The 16,816-nt window shown below is 36.2% G+C and overlaps 1 protein-coding gene and 1 long non-coding RNA gene across 5 annotated transcripts; one reads left to right on the forward strand and one right to left on the reverse strand.

Annotated features, from left to right (window-relative positions):
- Window positions 1-5,338: 5,338 nt before the first annotated feature.
- Window positions 5,339-13,102, reverse strand: LOC102621170 (disease resistance protein RPV1-like). Of its 4 annotated transcripts, none has more exons than XM_052437552.1 (8): window positions 12,815-13,102; window positions 11,925-12,666; window positions 10,560-11,637; window positions 9,689-9,976; window positions 7,920-9,566; window positions 7,346-7,811; window positions 6,808-6,924; window positions 5,339-6,686 (listed from the first exon to the last, which is right to left on the reverse strand). In XM_052437552.1, the coding sequence occupies exons 2-6, from the start codon at window positions 12,614-12,616 to the stop codon at window positions 7,356-7,358; spliced, it is 4,161 nt and encodes a 1,386-aa protein (XP_052293512.1). In that variant the 5' UTR covers window positions 12,617-12,666; window positions 12,815-13,102; the 3' UTR covers window positions 5,339-6,686; window positions 6,808-6,924; window positions 7,346-7,355. The 4 variants fall into 4 exon arrangements, with proteins under 4 accessions (XP_052293512.1, XP_052293514.1, XP_052293513.1 ...); XM_052437554.1 differs by having other exon boundaries at window positions 5,339-6,371; window positions 6,456-6,686; window positions 11,925-12,835; XM_052437553.1 differs by having other exon boundaries at window positions 5,339-6,591; window positions 11,925-12,835.
- A 132-nt stretch (window positions 13,103-13,234) lies between these two features.
- Window positions 13,235-14,446, forward strand: LOC127901136 (uncharacterized). Its single transcript, XR_008053244.1, has 2 exons — window positions 13,235-13,780; window positions 14,002-14,446. It is a non-coding gene; the product is annotated as an uncharacterized LOC127901136 (long non-coding RNA).
- Window positions 14,447-16,816: the final 2,370 nt, after the last annotated feature.

Below are 16,816 nucleotides of genomic sequence, written 5' to 3' on the forward strand. Positions count from 1 at the left end.
TGTTATAGGGGCCGGAGGGTATTGTTGAGTGTTAGAAAATGCATATTTATAAAGGAGAAAATCATCATTTTACATTTCAAGTTTTACTAACAACCATTACTTTTATGTATTTAAGCTTTTTGCAATTTAATTATGTGTGTTTGATTTTAATTAAGTATTTTATGTATTTTAGGGGCATCATAGTCATTTCACAATAAACGAGAGATCATATGGCAAAACGGACATCACTTTTGAACTCAGGACGGTCGAAAACCTTAGGAGGAGCATAAAAGGAAAAATGGCACTATTCACATGTACGGTACTGTCTACGTTACTGTTCATGACACTGTTCACATAGACGGATTGATGACGTGGCATTGACCGATGATGTGGCATTGACTGATGAGGTGTCACGATCCTGTTGGGCTAAAATTCTTATGTACTGTTGATGGTGACGTGGCAGAATATCAGTGGACGAAAAATCTTGCGTACGGTACATGCATCACACAGGATTATTTTCAACCAAACCGTGTCACTGTTCACCCGGGTCAAACTGTGTTACTGTTCATCCGCGTGGTCAAACCGCGTACTGTTGACTGATGACGTGGCGCAATCCTGAGCGTCCAAACTGTTTTTAATCCGATGGCCATGATTTACTCCATGTCACTGTTCACCCGGGTCAAACTGTGTTACTGTTCATCCGCGTGGTCAAACCGCGTACTGTTGACTGATGACGTGGCGCAATCCTGAGCGTCCAAACTGTTTTTAATCCGATGGCCATGATTTACTCCATGTATCTATAAAAATGGGGCCTCCCCCCCCTAATTTGATATCTCTGAATCTATTTTTGGGATCTATTTTCTGTAATTCCTTCTACATCTTGTATTTTCTTCGTATTTTAATAAATTCCCATTTTGCCCCTAGTTCAATTATGAGTGGCTAATTTTAATAAACTGTTTTGACTTCTCATCAACAAATAATACTAATCTTGTCTAGTACCGCCTTGGTTTCACCGGCCCCGTAGTACAAGGTTATTATTATTTGGCACGATAAGCCCTTAGCACCATATTGATTAGAGCGTGGTTCATGAGGTGTGGATTCCCCCCTCATGATTTAATTGGCATTAATAAGGAATATTTAGCCCATTATGCATGTTGATACGGATCCAGATACCCGAGTACGTCATTTCAATAGAATTATCTTCAATTTATTCTCGCCATTGCAATTCCAATTTTAGAATTTATTCTTGCCATTTTAATTTAAGTTTTAGCATATTCCAAACCATTTCCACCATAAATCCAACCACCCATTTACAAAATTAATTCTACACATAATTAAAATCCACCTCCTCGTGGGATCGACACTCGTCACCATTGATCTATACTACAATAGATTCGTGCGCTTGCGAGTACATTAAAATTTGCACAACACCCATCTCAATCTCAATAAGATTGGATAAATTTTTCAAGTCGGACCTCAACAAGGCCAAAAGCCCATCTCAATCTCAATAAGATTGGATAAATTTTTTACGTCGGACCTCAATAAGGCCAAACGTCGATCTCAATCTCAATAAGATTGGATACATTTTTCACGATGGACCTCAATAAGGCCCAAAAATGCCAATCTCAATATCAATAAAATTAGATAAATTTTCACGTTGGACCTCAATAAGGCCAAGAGCCAATCTCAATCTCACTAGGATTGGATAAATTCTTCACGTCGGATCTCAACAAGGCCAAAAGTCGATCTCAATCTCAATAAGATTGGATAATTTTTCACGTCGGACTTCAACAAGGCCAAAAGTCTATCACAATTTCAATAAGATTGGACAAATTTTTCATGTTGGAACTCAACAAGGCCAAGAGTCAATCTTAATCTCAAGTAAAACTTGTCACAAGTAGACAAGTTGAGAAATAGAGTTGCACTTTTGAATAACCTCATTAATATTAATACAACATAAATTACAAAATTGAACACAAACAAATTGAAATAGCAAAGAAACAAACTTTCCTAGCATATTTAAAGAAAACAAACAAACAAGAACATCATTAGTAAGATTGGCCTACTGGTAGTATTTTCTACAAGTGCTATGCATTCCATACCTTGGCGACGACCCTGTCATCTTGATAACTTAACTTATATGCCCCATTGCCAAATACGGTCCTTCCCAGCTCGGCCCTAGAACTTCATCAATAAAGTTTGAAGCTCATTGGAAATGTCATCCGTCATTTTTGTTCCCACTCTTACCACTCTACTCGGATCATTCTCACCCACCGGCACTTGTTTCATTTATTCATTAGGTCGTTGGTGGTACAATCTATTCCCAACTCGTGGATCGATACTCGTGATCTGCATGAATTCTCTCACAACTGTAGCGTAACAACTTCGAGCTATTTGTTGTTGGCCCTTCATCACTCCAACCCCACCTTGAACTCTAAACTTCACACATTGCATAAGGGTTGAGCTTACTACTCCTGCTATCCTATTGAACGGTTTGCCTAAAATAACTTGATAAGGGCTCGGCTCATCAACTATCACCCATGTCACCATCATTGTCTTTTGTAGTGAGCTGAACCCTATTGTCAGTGCCAAGTCAATCAACCCAAGGGGAATCAGTTCAGCTCCGCCAATCAACCAAGAGGAATCAGTTCAGCTCCGCCAAACCCCTTTAGCGATGTTCTGACTGGATCAAGCCTGAGGTCTCTTATAATTTCTCCTCGAGCAGTTTGAGTCTCCTATTAGGGTCGGCCCTCCTATAATCATCATCGCTACATTATCTCTAATGTCTCCTCTTCTCCCACCTCTTCTTTGGTCATCCACATACTCCTTCAGATATTGATTTTGCACTAGCCAGTCAAGCTATTCTTTCAAGTCTATGCAATCGACAGTTCCATGTCCGGTCACCTTGTGAGCACTTCCGCCCAGACCTCCTACAATCGGCTTTGAAGGTGTTAGTAATCCCTTATCTTTTATTGCACCATATATTTCTGCTCTACTCATATTTAGTGGTGTGTATCTTTCACTGTGCTCTAGTTAGTTCACCCCATGGTTAGATCTCAATTCTCTTCGGTCTACAGGCGGTGGCAACCTATTGTAGCCTCTTACTCGGTTCTCCCGTTGGTTCCTCCCATAATTATTTCCTCCCTCTCGGCCCCTTTCTATTAATGAGATTTCTCTTCTCTCACGATTTCCTTCCCAATCTCGATTTGGCCTTTCTGGTTGTCTGTAATTGAACAACCCTCTGTCGTAATGAAGTCTATCATCGGTGTTCATCCTCGAGCTATAACCAAAGTTATCTCCTCTCCTTCTCAGGTCTCCCCTTCTTACCGGACCCCCCGTCTGCATTTCCATTCTCCTCTTTTCTTCCTCTACATCTTCAGTTTTCATATCCAATTTTTCCTGGTCGTACGCCTCAGCATATGTTGTTATCCCCTTACTATATATAAGTTATTCCACAATCAATTGATTCTCAACACCTTTTTCAATCCCTCTAGAGCATCTGAATGATCAAAGGCCCTTAGATCGGTAAACTCCTTATGATACTTGGTCACAAAGTTCCTCAAACTTTCAAATTCTCCTTGGACCAATTTTTTCAATCTGCTCGTATCTTGCTCTGGTATGCATGAACCTCTAAAACACACAATGAAAAGCTCACATAAATCCTTGAAATTTCATATGCTTCCTTTCTTTAATCTTTGGTACCACTCTCGTGCTTGTCCTTCTAAGGTTAAAGGAAAAACACGGCACCTTTAAAAATCATTCAAACCTTGAATCCCAGTCATCTCATTAAACTTCTCCACGTGATGATTTGGGTCAGGTTTTCCTTCATACACCAAGGGTGGAATCACATACTTGGGTGGCAAAGTTACCGCCATCACTTCACGTACCAAGGGGGACTCGGCATCAAGTAACAACCTTCCTACCACTTTCTTGCCCTTTGTTTTCGCCTATAATGCCTCTAAAGTTTTTTAAAATTGCAGCATTCGCTGCTCAAGTTCACTTGCTCGTTGGGGGTCTCTCAGCTCTTCCCTCTCCCTTTCTTGATTCAAGTCATTGATTCTCCCCCTCAACTCATTCACTTGTTCTCCTGCACTTCTATTCTCTTGTCATACCCCAACTTGTGGTAGTCCCATTCCGCTCTACTGTTCACCACCAAGCTCTTCCCTCTCTCGCACTCCACTGCTCTTTGGATCACTAGCTCGAACTTGAGCCCCTCTGACTTGGGCATCAACCAGCCCCCTGATCATCTCCTCAATCTTGCCATTTGCCTCTTGATCCCTTCTCTCCATCTCTTATTTGCCGTGGCATTCATTTCTTCCACCAATTGGCGCAAGGTCTGCCTATCTCTGTCATTATCATCCATCATTATTTCGTAATCTGACAGCCTTATCCTTCTAAACCTTCAAACGTATGGCTTTTTGCATTGTTTCCCACAAACGACGCCAAGATGTTGATGCCGAAAAGCGACCTCAACAGCTGAATTTGTTTCTTTTGGGGAATTACAGCGCGAATCCAAGCTCAAACGCCAATCTAACAGTATTTTTTTGTACCTGCCAACCAAAAAACATTGTTAGGTTACGCCGGTGGGGTTCCGATGTAGACCCGCCGATGCTTAAGTCAAAAATTGTGTATAAAGAGAGAAAAATGATAGGGAAGAATTGTGAATGAGTTAAAATAAATGAGTTTTCTGATAGAGGAGCTAAAAATCTTGTAGGGAATGTTAAGACTTTTAGATAGGTCACTTGTAGAATTTTTGGCTGATTTTGCTAACCCCCACCTTTGTTGCCCACTTCAGCTTAAATAGGCTTTTGGTCATGGGTGGTTGCCTCATTATTTCAAGCCCACTTTCTTCAACAATTGCAAGAAGTTGTTAGTTGGAGGCGGTTTAAATAAATCGTGGCATACAACTTTCCTAGAGATTAGGCCACGTTATTTTAACCAATAATCTTCCATGTCGAGCTAATTCTCGGGTCGGACAAATGAATTTTAAGGTCGGATTACTTCACTTCTAAATCAGACTGGCGAGTTTCTCAGTCGCTCATGGAGGCTTAAAGTTGTATTCTTAAATCAGGTCATTCACATAAACCTCAGGTTGTACTTGTAAACCAGACCACCAACATAGGCTCCAGATTGTATTTATGAGGTCAGTTCGACAATAATAAATTCTGAGTAGAATGAGGTCGACTATATTTCTAGACACTATCAGAAAAATCCAACCCGAACATCATTACTCAAGAATAAAAATAAATAAATTTAATTTTTTGTCAAATTTTTTCTTCAAACCAAATAAATTTAATCAGTACTCAAAAATAAAAATAAATAACACTAGTTATTAATGCCATAAAAATAATAATTCTCCACATGTCAACCATTTAAACTTTTATGATCAACTAAAAAAAAAAAGCCGGTTACAACAATAACCACCAAATCTTAATAGTACTACATATTGTATCAAATTGGTACCGGTAAACATTACAACAATAACCATAATATTTTAAAAAAAATGTGCTCACAAATTTGTATTACAGCAGCAGCACAGTCGTATTATTTAACCATAATATCAAATTGGTACTGGTAAACATTACAGCAGCAGCACCACTGACAGTCTTCGATCGCGAGCAGTTCCATCCGCTTCCGGCGGCGTGTACGACGCTCGAGCAGCAGCACAGTCGCGGTCTCGATCACAAGCAGTTCCAACAGCAGCTTCCGGCGGCGCGCACGACGCAAGAGCAGCAGCACAATCGCGTTCTCGATCGCGGGCAGTTCCAGCAGCTTCGTGCGGCGCACACGACGCACGACCAGCAGCACCAGTGGCGGTCTTCAATCGCGAACAGTATGAGTGTGTGTGTGTAAGGGTTTGTCAAGATCTGGAAAGTGTGTCGAGGGTTTGTGTGTTAAGTGTATGTGTGTGTGTTTTTTTTGTTTAAGTGTGTGTGCGCGTGCTTTGTTCGTTGTGTGTTTGTGGGTTTTTTTGTCAATACATTTGTTATTAATATACAATTGCAATATTAACCTTTTGATAATTTAACGAAATAGTTTTTGTTAATGAATAGGGGTGTAAATGTCTTTTTCTTAAATATTAGAGAGACTTTTGTCCTTTTGTTTAAACGTTTGGGCCTATCAACCATTTACTCTTATATAAATGAAAAGAATATAAGCAAAGCCATTAAAGAATGTAACTTTTTAATATGCTATTTGGATATTTACAAGAACAAGAATAAACATGTAACACAAATTAAACTCACCCCACCAGTTGTAATGTGTTATAGAACTTACCCTCAAATTGGCAAGAAAGTTGCAAAGCAAAAGATCTCTTGTCCTCAGAACTCTGAACAATCAGCCCAACAAGCTGTACTAACTCATCCCGAAATATTTTTGACTTTCTTTGTAACCTGCAAAAGAGGTTTAGAACCTGGACTTTCATACTCTAGCAAATCTGCTGAGCCAGAGCATCTAGCCAAGCTATTCTGCCTGACCTGCTATTAGGATCGCCAGTCAATATGGACTTGAGACTTTCCCTCTCTGCTAAGGAGCTCTCGAATTCAGACAGTGCAGCTTTTGGAGGACCTTCATTTAATACGAGAGCCTTCACAGCAGGCACAGCTTTCTAGTCTGCATAAGACCAATTTTACTTATTTCACCAACTGTTCCAGAACCCGTCATCAACCAAGTAAGATCCCAATAGATGTCCTATCATTTGAAGAGCACTGCAAAGAATGCACTAGTGCACTAAAGCTTATGAAAATTAAACTTAATACATCTTGGTTATAAATCCAAAATGTACCCACAAATTATCGTAAAAAGAAATAAAATATCTAAGCCAATTACCATCTCGATAAAACTCCTTGGCAATTCTAACAACTTGAGAAGAAGCAATTTTAGGTGCTTGGGCTGAAGGAATTATGACTAGTAAAATAACATCATTGTGCTCCACATATGACTAACCTACACAAGGGCAATAAGAAAAAAAATATTGTTATAACTTGTGATTTATCTCCATACGACATAAAAAAACACAATGGACCACATTTTTCCTTCAATATTTAAAGCAAACGAGCATGTAGATGTTGAAAAAATAGCATATCATGCTATTTTGAGGGCACATTTTGAGTGGCCCACTTAGCGAAAGTGAGAAATCTTGTGAGTTTCGGATTCTATTCCGTTAATACTTCAAAAATATAATTTTATTTTCTCAAAATAGTGCTTGGATGAATGAGAAATTGTCTCTCAAAGTTCACCCTTGAAATTGGAAATTTGAAAGGAAATGAAACTTATCCCACATGGAAAAAAAAAACCTAGGGATTAGTGTATATATATAACACTTAAACATACATGAGTAAGAATTATAAGGATAGAGGTAAATTACTTTAGTGCTACTAGAGCCGTTGCCGTTGAGCGTGCACAAAATGAATCCCACATTTTTTCACTTCGCAGCATGAACGATCAATGTGGAAAAAGAACTCGTCAGACCTCTTACATGAATTCTCACCAGCGAATATACTAGATCCCAAAAACACGTGATCTGACTCTACGTGACTAATTTTCCCCAAATACGAAGAAGTGTAAGAATCATATCCTTCGGATCTCCGATCACAGACCACATCAAACAGGTTGCATTTCCGGTCATCCTCCACACTTTCATGCCTACAGCACTCTGAAACTGAACATGCTACAACAACGCAAAAAGCAAAGCCCATTAATTTATTATAGCCTGTTGGTTGCGGTGTCTTCAAGCTTATAGTAGATCCCATACTTTGATGCCTAAACCACTTCGGAATTCCATTCCCAGGGAAATACATACTTTTCGTGATATATGTTTCACCATTAACTGACTGCAACAAAAAAATAAAAAATTATTAATTTTTGAAAAATAATGTTAACTTTAGTTAAAATAAAAAGTAAAAGAAAATAGAATGAAAGGAGTGAGTTAAGAGACACACCTGTTTCATCCATCCATCTTTGATGATTTCACTGAGCTCATTCGGGTCCAATTTCAAACAATTTCTCAAGTCAACGGATAACCTGAGCGAGGTAAACTCGGAAGGAATGCTAGTTGGAAAACTCCTCAGGTATTCTGGTATTCTATCCAGATTGTTTTCGAATAAATCCAAATATTTTAGTGATGATAACGGATCGAGCCTTTCTGGTATTCTCTCCAAATTGTTGTTAGATAGTTTCAAGCTTACTAGTGACGATAACTGATTGAGACTTTCTGGTATTATCTGCAAATTGTTATCGGATAGAACTAACCATTCTAGTGAGGATAACTGACCAAGGCTTTCTGGTACTTCTCTTATAGCTGTTCCTTTAATAGTGAGCACCTTTAAGTATTCTAAATTTCCAATTTCATCAGGCAATCTCATGAAATTTTTGCAATCAATGATCTCAAGAGATGTAAGAGATTTGGACACATACAGTCTACTTGGGAGACTCTCAAAGCTTGAACATTTCTTCAATTTCAACTTAGATAAGGCTAACTGAGCAAGGCTTTTTGGTACTTCTCTTATACCAGTTCCTTCAACTCTTAACTCCTCCAAGGCTTCTAAATTTCCAAGTTCATCAGGCAATCTCTCGAGCTTTTTGCAATCAATGATTTCAAGAGATGTCAGAGATTTGAACATACACAGGCTACTTGGAAGACTCTCAAGCTTTGAACATTTATTCAATTTCAGCACAGATGAGGGTATTCGCTCAATTCCAGATCCATCTATATTACAAAATGGGATCTCCGGAAACCCCTTTAAATTTGAACAATTAGAGATTTCAATAGATTCAACAGACTTCAACTTAAATATGCTACTCGAGATGTACTCAAGCTCTGAACAGTTCTTCAATTCCAACTTAGATAATAAGGCTAACTGACCGAGGCCTTCTGGTAGTTCTCTTATAGCAGTTCCATCAATGATCAACCTGTTCAATGCTTGTAAATTTCCAAGTTCATCCGGCAATCTCTCAAAATTTGGGCAATCAATGATTTCAAGAGAAGTAAGAGATTTGAACATACACTGGCCACTTGGGAGACTCTCAGGCCTTGGACACTTCTTCAATTTCAACTCAGATGAGGGTTGTTCTTTACTTCTAGTTCCATCTATATTACAAGATGGGATCTCTAGAAACTGCAAATTTGGACAGCGATGGATTCGAATACTTTCAAGAAACTGCAACTTAAATATGCTACTCGAGATGTTCTCAAGCCTTTTACAGTTGTAAATTAGTAGTTCACCGATATTGGATAGGCACTCAATGGATGACGGCAGTTCTTCAATTCCAACACCTAATAAAGGTAAAGTCCTACGCAAATGACAAGATGTCATCTTTGGGAGGTTCTTCAAATTTGAACAACCCCGAAGTACAAGTCGCGTGAGATACTTCGAATGAATGCTAGTTGGAAGACTGGTCAGACTTTCACAGCGGTCTAGATCAAGGACTTCAAGTTTATTTAGATATTGAATAGATGAGTGAGTCTCTGTCAAACTTGAACAGTAGCCTAAATCCAATATCTCAAGATTTCGGGCCAGGGAGAGGTCTGGGAGTTTCGTCAGCAACTTGGAGTACTTGAGGTCTATCCTTTTTAAGCTGACAAGATTCTGCCACCCGAAAAAATAACAACTATTATTATTATAAACTAACAGATACCATCATGAACATTAATTATAGCATCAATTGTATTTAGAATTTATTACTGAAAGAATTTCAAATAAATATATACCTGAACATCATCCCAAAGTTGTGTAACTTTGCTGCCCGGCATTTTAAGTGAAACAAGATTCTCCCAATGTAATATATTCAACGTTTTCAGTGGAAATTGATGCCACTCAAAATACCTCAGCTCAGTAAATGGCACACCCTCTAATGAATGCACCATACATTTGTTCTTAGATCCATAGAATTTTAAGAGTCTCAATTCAGTCATCTTTGAGAAAGTATATGGATTTATTTGTATCTCACTATTGATTTTGCTCATATCTAAAGAGATGCCCTTGATTGCTTCAGTCCCCTAACAATCAAATAGCAGATCATAAGTTAGTACATAATTGAAGCAAACAAGTAAACAATTACTTTTAAGTTGTCAAACACAAATAGAAAATTCAAGAAAATGCTTAATATTTAAATTGTAAAATTAATTTACAACATTTCCATGAAATATTATTCCATTCAATTAGAAATACATGTTGTGTGTTTTAGTATTCCATTTTAGTTGAGGGTCGGCGCAGGGCTTGAGTTGAAAAGGAGTAGCAATTCTTTTCCTGTGAAAATTAAGGGTAGGGGCAGGGCTTGAGTTGAAAAGGAAAAGCATTTTCCCTCCAGCTGAAAATGATTTGAGGGGATTATTTTTTTCCCCCTCTCCAAAAGCGCTCTTTGCTTTGGAGATTTTGAACTTAGCCCAACAAGGGCATGTTACAAACTGAGCGGGGGAAACAACGGATCTATCTATTTTATTTTACTAATTTTTTAATATTATTCTTCCATTAATTTTAAGCAGAATTAATTCTATTCTTATTCAAAAAGAAAAATCCAGACAAACTACTAGTATAAACATAACATCAATAAGATGTAATTAAAAACTTATTATTGCTTACCGTATTTTTCTTAAAAACTTCATAAATATCCTTGTGATGCCACAGCCGACTGCGGTTTCCTGGATGATCGATAGATTCTTTTCTAACAATATCTCTTCCCATATCTCGTAGCAAGTCATGCATTCTTATGTGATCATGGTAGTTCAAAGTTATGAGAGACTTACCTTCAAGAACACTTAACTCAATTCTAGCTTGGAAGCCACTAGCATCAAAAAAGCTTATCACCACATCTCTATGCTCTCCTTCCAAGAAACATGCAATATCTAGAAAAACATTCTTCTGAGAGTCATCCAAGGTATCATAACTTATTTTTAACACCTCCTGGATTTCCATGTGAGGAATTATTTCCAGTTTTCTCATTGCACTTTCCCATTCCTCTTTGCTCCTTTCGCATAGATGGCGACCCAAAACTTTAAGAGCTAAGGGAACTCCGTGCGCATATTTTATTGCCTTGTATGTGACCTCTGTGTAACTTGCGTCGAGATGGCCTCCTCTAAAAGCATATTGACTAAAAAGCTTTTGAGCATCCGTATATACTAACTCTTCCATCTGATATATTTGACTGGCCCAACAATTTTTAAGAACTTGTTTATCCCTTGTTGTTATTATCACTCGACTCCCTGAAGCTAACCGATCAAGGCGTCTAATTAATGATTCTATTTGTCTTGGATGAGTCACATCATCAAAAACAATTAGAACCTTCTTGCGAGCAAGTCTGTTGAGTTGAGACTCGATGTTCCTCACATTTCTATCATTCAATAACTTGGACAGAAGTTCCTTCTGTAAGTCCTTCATTCCGCCAGTTTCTTCTGCTTCTCTAACATTTTGCGCAAAGTAAGAACCTTCAAAATGTCTAGAGATTTTGTTAAAAACAGCATCAGCGATTGTTGTCTTGCCTATACCACCGATGCCCCAAATCCCCAATATGTAAGCACCCGCAGACCCAGTGCATAATAATGATTCAATTTCTTTAATGCGCCATTCAACTCCAACCAAGTCTTTGTTATAACTTTGAAAAGTATCATCCAGCCTCTCCAATATTTCATTGGCAATTTCCTCAACAAGTTTAGATTCAGGCCTAGTAAAAGTATAACAGCAACTAAAGTTCAAATATATGAAACGAGGCGGAGAATCATGTGTTCATGTGTTTTTAGTTGCAATATAAAATAACTAATTTAATGTGAAGAACAATTTCATCAAATAAAATAATTGGAAAATTAATTAAATATGCTGGATAATAACCTAATCTTCATAAAAATGCTTTAATTAATAAACTATTGATAAGTTAAACTCATTCTTATAATTTCATTTATTACATATACAAGATTAATTAATAGTAAGAATTAGATAGAAGATCGTCGTTACCTAATTACATGAGAATCAAAGCCAGAAAGATTGGCTGCTTCGGTCAAAGCACTCCTCCATCTTTGCATCTTCTTTGGAAATCGTTCTCCAAGCTTCGAAAAATAATCTCCAAAAGTACCAGTTTGCCATCTCACATGCGACGGATCAACGCGACAGAAAACTGGAATCACAATCTGTCCATAAACGTGCTTGCATTCGAGGATCTTTAAAAGTTCATCGAGACACCATCCTGAAGAAGCATATCTTTCAGAGAAAATGATAATTGAGATGGTTGATGCTTCAATTGTATCAAGCAGAGACTGTGAAATTTCATCTCCTCTCTTAAGATCGTTGTCGATGAAAGTTTCAATGTTATTGTGACACAGAGCAGAATAAAGATGGCTGGTAAAGTTGTCACGGGTGTCCTCTCCTCTGAAACTAAGAAAAATACCATGCTTATTACTGTTTCGAGGAGAAGAAGAAGAAGAAGCCATAACAGAAACATCATACTCATTGTTTCGAGGATTCATCAAATTCAAACTCAAGCTCATACTGGTTGATGGATGAGAAGAAGAAAAAGAAGCCACAACCCTCAGTAGATGAGAGATTTTGAATAGACGAAAATTTGGGATGTGAAAATAATGGAATGTAACTGCAGAGTTTATAGAGATGCGTAGTTGGATGCTTCCTTGGAATCTTCCGGGATGTTTCATGATAATTTGACATCATTTTCTGTTGAAAGTAAAGGCCGTGTCTACTCCAACTGAAGAAACAAAATAGTTGATGACAGCTAAAAAGATGAATGAAAGTGTAAAAAGCCGTGTCTATTCGGTGAAGTTTTATGCTAAGAACGTATAGACTCATTCAACATCTTATTTAATGTCTTGAACTGGTGACTTGGGCTCGCATACCTTACAGATTAAGTCGGCAAGACACCACACGACCCTTCAAATTTATGTGTTCATTGTGGTGCTGGTACCTGAAGCCGTTAAAGAAACAGTTCAATTGATTAGAGAGATTTTGATTAGATGAAAACATTCAATTAATTCAATCAAAGCACTGTGGAAATGTGGAACATATGTAGATGCTTGGAAGTTGGAATCACAAAGGACGCAGCTTTGTTGTGTTTTGTTTCAAATGGAGAAAGAAAATAGTGGTTGACAGCGAAAAAGGCGAAAGATTGTGTATTTGCCAGCAAATTTAACGTAAGGTAGCACTACTCGCATTTATTTTCCAATACTCGCTATTTTTATCCAACCTTTTTTTCAATGTAAGACTCTTGCTTTTCACCTTTCGTGCTTATTTCTTAGATTGAACCGACCATAACTATTGGCATGGACTGTTCTTGGCTTTTTATTGTTAACGGATGGGTTGTAACAATGATCTGCATAATTTATATACATATTTTATCGTTTATTATTTAATTATTAGTTATTTTTAATTAATTGAATTATTTTATTGAATAGGGAATTAATTGGAGATTGGAAATAAAAAGTGCAAAAAAATAACAATTTAAGAGAATATTAGTTGAAGTCGTGACAGAGTTAAGAGCCAAGAGCAATTTGCATTGAATTTCAATTCTCCAATTGAGTTAGACATGCATGTCATTGCAAAAGTGAAAAGCAATTTAAATGGGGCCCACACTTGACTTTCAAAAGTGGAATTAATGTCTTATGGTGGCGTTATTATGGAAGCTTTGTTTTATAATTGAAAAAGGATTTTAATTAGTAGAGAAAGAGGATTCGGTGGCTAAGCATTATAAAAAGAGAGTTTTGGCTTTTGAATGAGGTAGCCGCCAGAGGACGGAAACAAAAGGGAGGATGCGAGACAGAGAGAATAGAGGGTAGCGGCAGCAGCACTTCGGCTTTTCATGACTGGTTTTATTTATTTTATTACTCCTGATAAGTGCATATTTTTCATATATTTTGTTATTAATTTCTCCATCTTTTTCTTGTTTTGATCTTAAATATTCTAGTTATTTTAGTTAATTTTTAATTGAATAGGGAATTAATTAATATACATATTTTACCCTTTATTATATATTTGCTAGTTATTTTTATTTATTATTTTTAATTAATTGTATTATTTTATTGAATAGGGAATTAATTGGAGATTGTGGATAAAAAGGACATGAAGAAGTTCGAATTGAGAAGGAATAAAGATTAAATTGGAAAAGGATTTCAATTAGAATTGAAAAAGGATTTCTTTAGACTTGTTGGAGAAGAATTCGGTCAACTAGCATTATAAAAGGAGAGCTGCCAGAGAGCGAGAGGGAGGAGGGCAGACGCAATTCGGGCAGAGGAAAATCAGCAGCTGCAAGGAGAAGAAAAAAATCAGCAGCTGGAATTAAGTTAAACCAAAGGCAGCCGCTTGAATTAATCTCCATGATTGGTTTTGTTAATTCTCTTATTCCCAATTCAATTATGTTAGGCTAAATTTTTATTTGGTTGAGGGTGAATTCAAAACCCTAAACATGCTATGCAATTAAATTTAAATTCTATCATTCAATTTATTTAATTGAGATTGTTTATGTTCTTCTATAATTAATGTTCATGGTTTATTCTTGTTTTATTTGAGTGGCCAATTAGATAGGACTTGAATAAATTCTATTGCTAGATTAAAATTCTTGATCCGTAATTGTCTTGAGATTTTAATCATAAGTAGTAGGTTGGAATCAGTGATTTCAATTGGAGAACATAACCTAGGTTAAATAATCCGAGCTTGTGTGTTTATTGTCCAGATCAACCTAATATCTTTCTCTGTTTAATGCTTCCATTATCTTAATTTAAAGAGCTTGTTTTAAATTATTTAATGGTTAGAGATTAGGTGAAGAGCTTGTTTTGCCTAACGACACACTAAGGGAAGATTGAGACTAACAAAGCTTATTGTTGTCTACGGTTGATAGTTTCAATATAAATTGATGATAGAATTGATATATTATGTGCATGTTTGGTGGTGGCGAATGATCCTTTAACCAAAGTTTTCATCATTATTATTTCTTTTTCCTTTAACTAGAGTTTTTATTAAATTCTTGTTCGTAGTTTTAATTTCTTTACTTCTTACTATTTAGTTAAAAATTCATAAACCCTCTTTTAATTTATAATTGGCATTTTCTTTAGTTAGATTAATTTATATTATTATTACTATTATTATTATTACTACTATTATTTTATTTTAAATCTTGCTTTAGAGTTGATAATAAATATAACTACATAGTCTTTGTGGGATCGATCCTTACTCGTTCTGTACTAATTATTTATATTAGTGGTAAGGTTTTAAATTTGGTGCACCTTAACGACACTACCAACTCCTTTTCATGGCTGATTTTATTTATTTTGTTACTCCCAATTCAAGTATGTCTAATTAATTTTCTTATACTGAGGTTAAGGATGAAACCCTATTCAATGAAATAATTATCTTTTTATTTAATTAATTCCCTATATATGTTCTTTGATGATTATGATTTTTATTTCATATGATTAATTGCATATTAATAAAATCTTTTTATCAATTCTGTCATGCATTATTGATTATTAGGATTAATATTCGATTAAATTTATGCTTGGATTTATAAAGTTTATACATGATTATCTTTGATTCTATGTCTTTCATTAAATTGTTTACATGGAGTGCTTAGGAAACTTTGACTCTTTGTTATTCAATATGTTTACATGAGATTCTTGGATGTCATATTATTAAGGAGAAAAAGAACCTACACAAGATTAATTTTATTTGGGCTTAATTGTTATATCCATGAGATGACATAAATTGATTTCGAGTTGTCACTGTAAAATTGGGGATTAATTAATAATTAGATAATTACTAGTTGAATAGTGGTGGATTCTAAAGCCTTGGTAATTCTTATCTTATTGAATTCTCCTTTATTTTAATTGCTTCCTTAGTTTAATTGGTTTAATTTTCTTAGAAACTCAATTTGGTCAACTAGGTTAGAATTAATATTAATTTTAGATTTAAATTAGACTTTTCAATTTATAACAATCCCTGTGGGATCAACTTCGTTACCACTATTCTATTTCTAGATTCGTGTGCTTGCGAGTATATTAAAATTTTCACAACAAACAACAATAGCTTATGGAGAAAAATTATTTACTTATGCAAAACATTAGAAAAAAATGCACCGGATTATTCTCATACAAGCTTAGGTGCATAACAAATGTTGATTACCTGGTCATAGTTGAAATTGTTCGCTTGGCAAAAATTCTTGAAAAACTAATCATAGATTCTTCTCTTCAGCAGAACAATAGCCTTATGCTTATTATCAAACTCATTAAAAATATATATATAACTAAAGTATATTATTTTTATCAGAGATTGATTGGATCATCAAAAGAAGAATTAGGCCAACAAAATTCAATACCTTTGACGAGATAAAAACACTACTAAATCAAAATGAGTGTGACTTTGCACAGTTTGTGACGACGCTTCTAAGTTGGAATCTTCCTGAAAGTTTCGTGGTAATCGATTTCACCTCATTTTCCAAGCACTGCTTGGTGGATAATAATTTCACTGAAGATGCTTTGTTGACCTTTATTTCAAGCGAATAGAGAAAATAGTGAATGACAGCTCAAGAGCCATTAGTCCAAAACACGTAATTGACCTATTGAATAAGTAATCTCATTTGAGGGTCCGTCTGACGTATACTGCCAAGGTGAGATGCATTACGTATGACGCATCCAGACAATCCATTTAATGCCTCTTTTCAATGAGGGGCCGAGAAAGGTATCACTTTCTTTGAACATCATTTGTAGGAAGACAACAACACCTTGAAATTTGAACATGGAATTTACGTTCGAGGGAAATGGACGTTAAGACTATTGGAAAATGTTAGGCAATGCAAGGTGTTTGATAGAATGGACAGGGTGCTTGACAAAATGCCTCAATGAACCCCTCAT

The sequence above is a fragment of the Citrus sinensis genome, chromosome 3 (genome assembly GCF_022201045.2).
Source record: "Citrus sinensis cultivar Valencia sweet orange chromosome 3, DVS_A1.0, whole genome shotgun sequence".
Classification (NCBI taxonomy): Eukaryota; Viridiplantae; Streptophyta; class Magnoliopsida; order Sapindales; family Rutaceae; genus Citrus; species Citrus sinensis.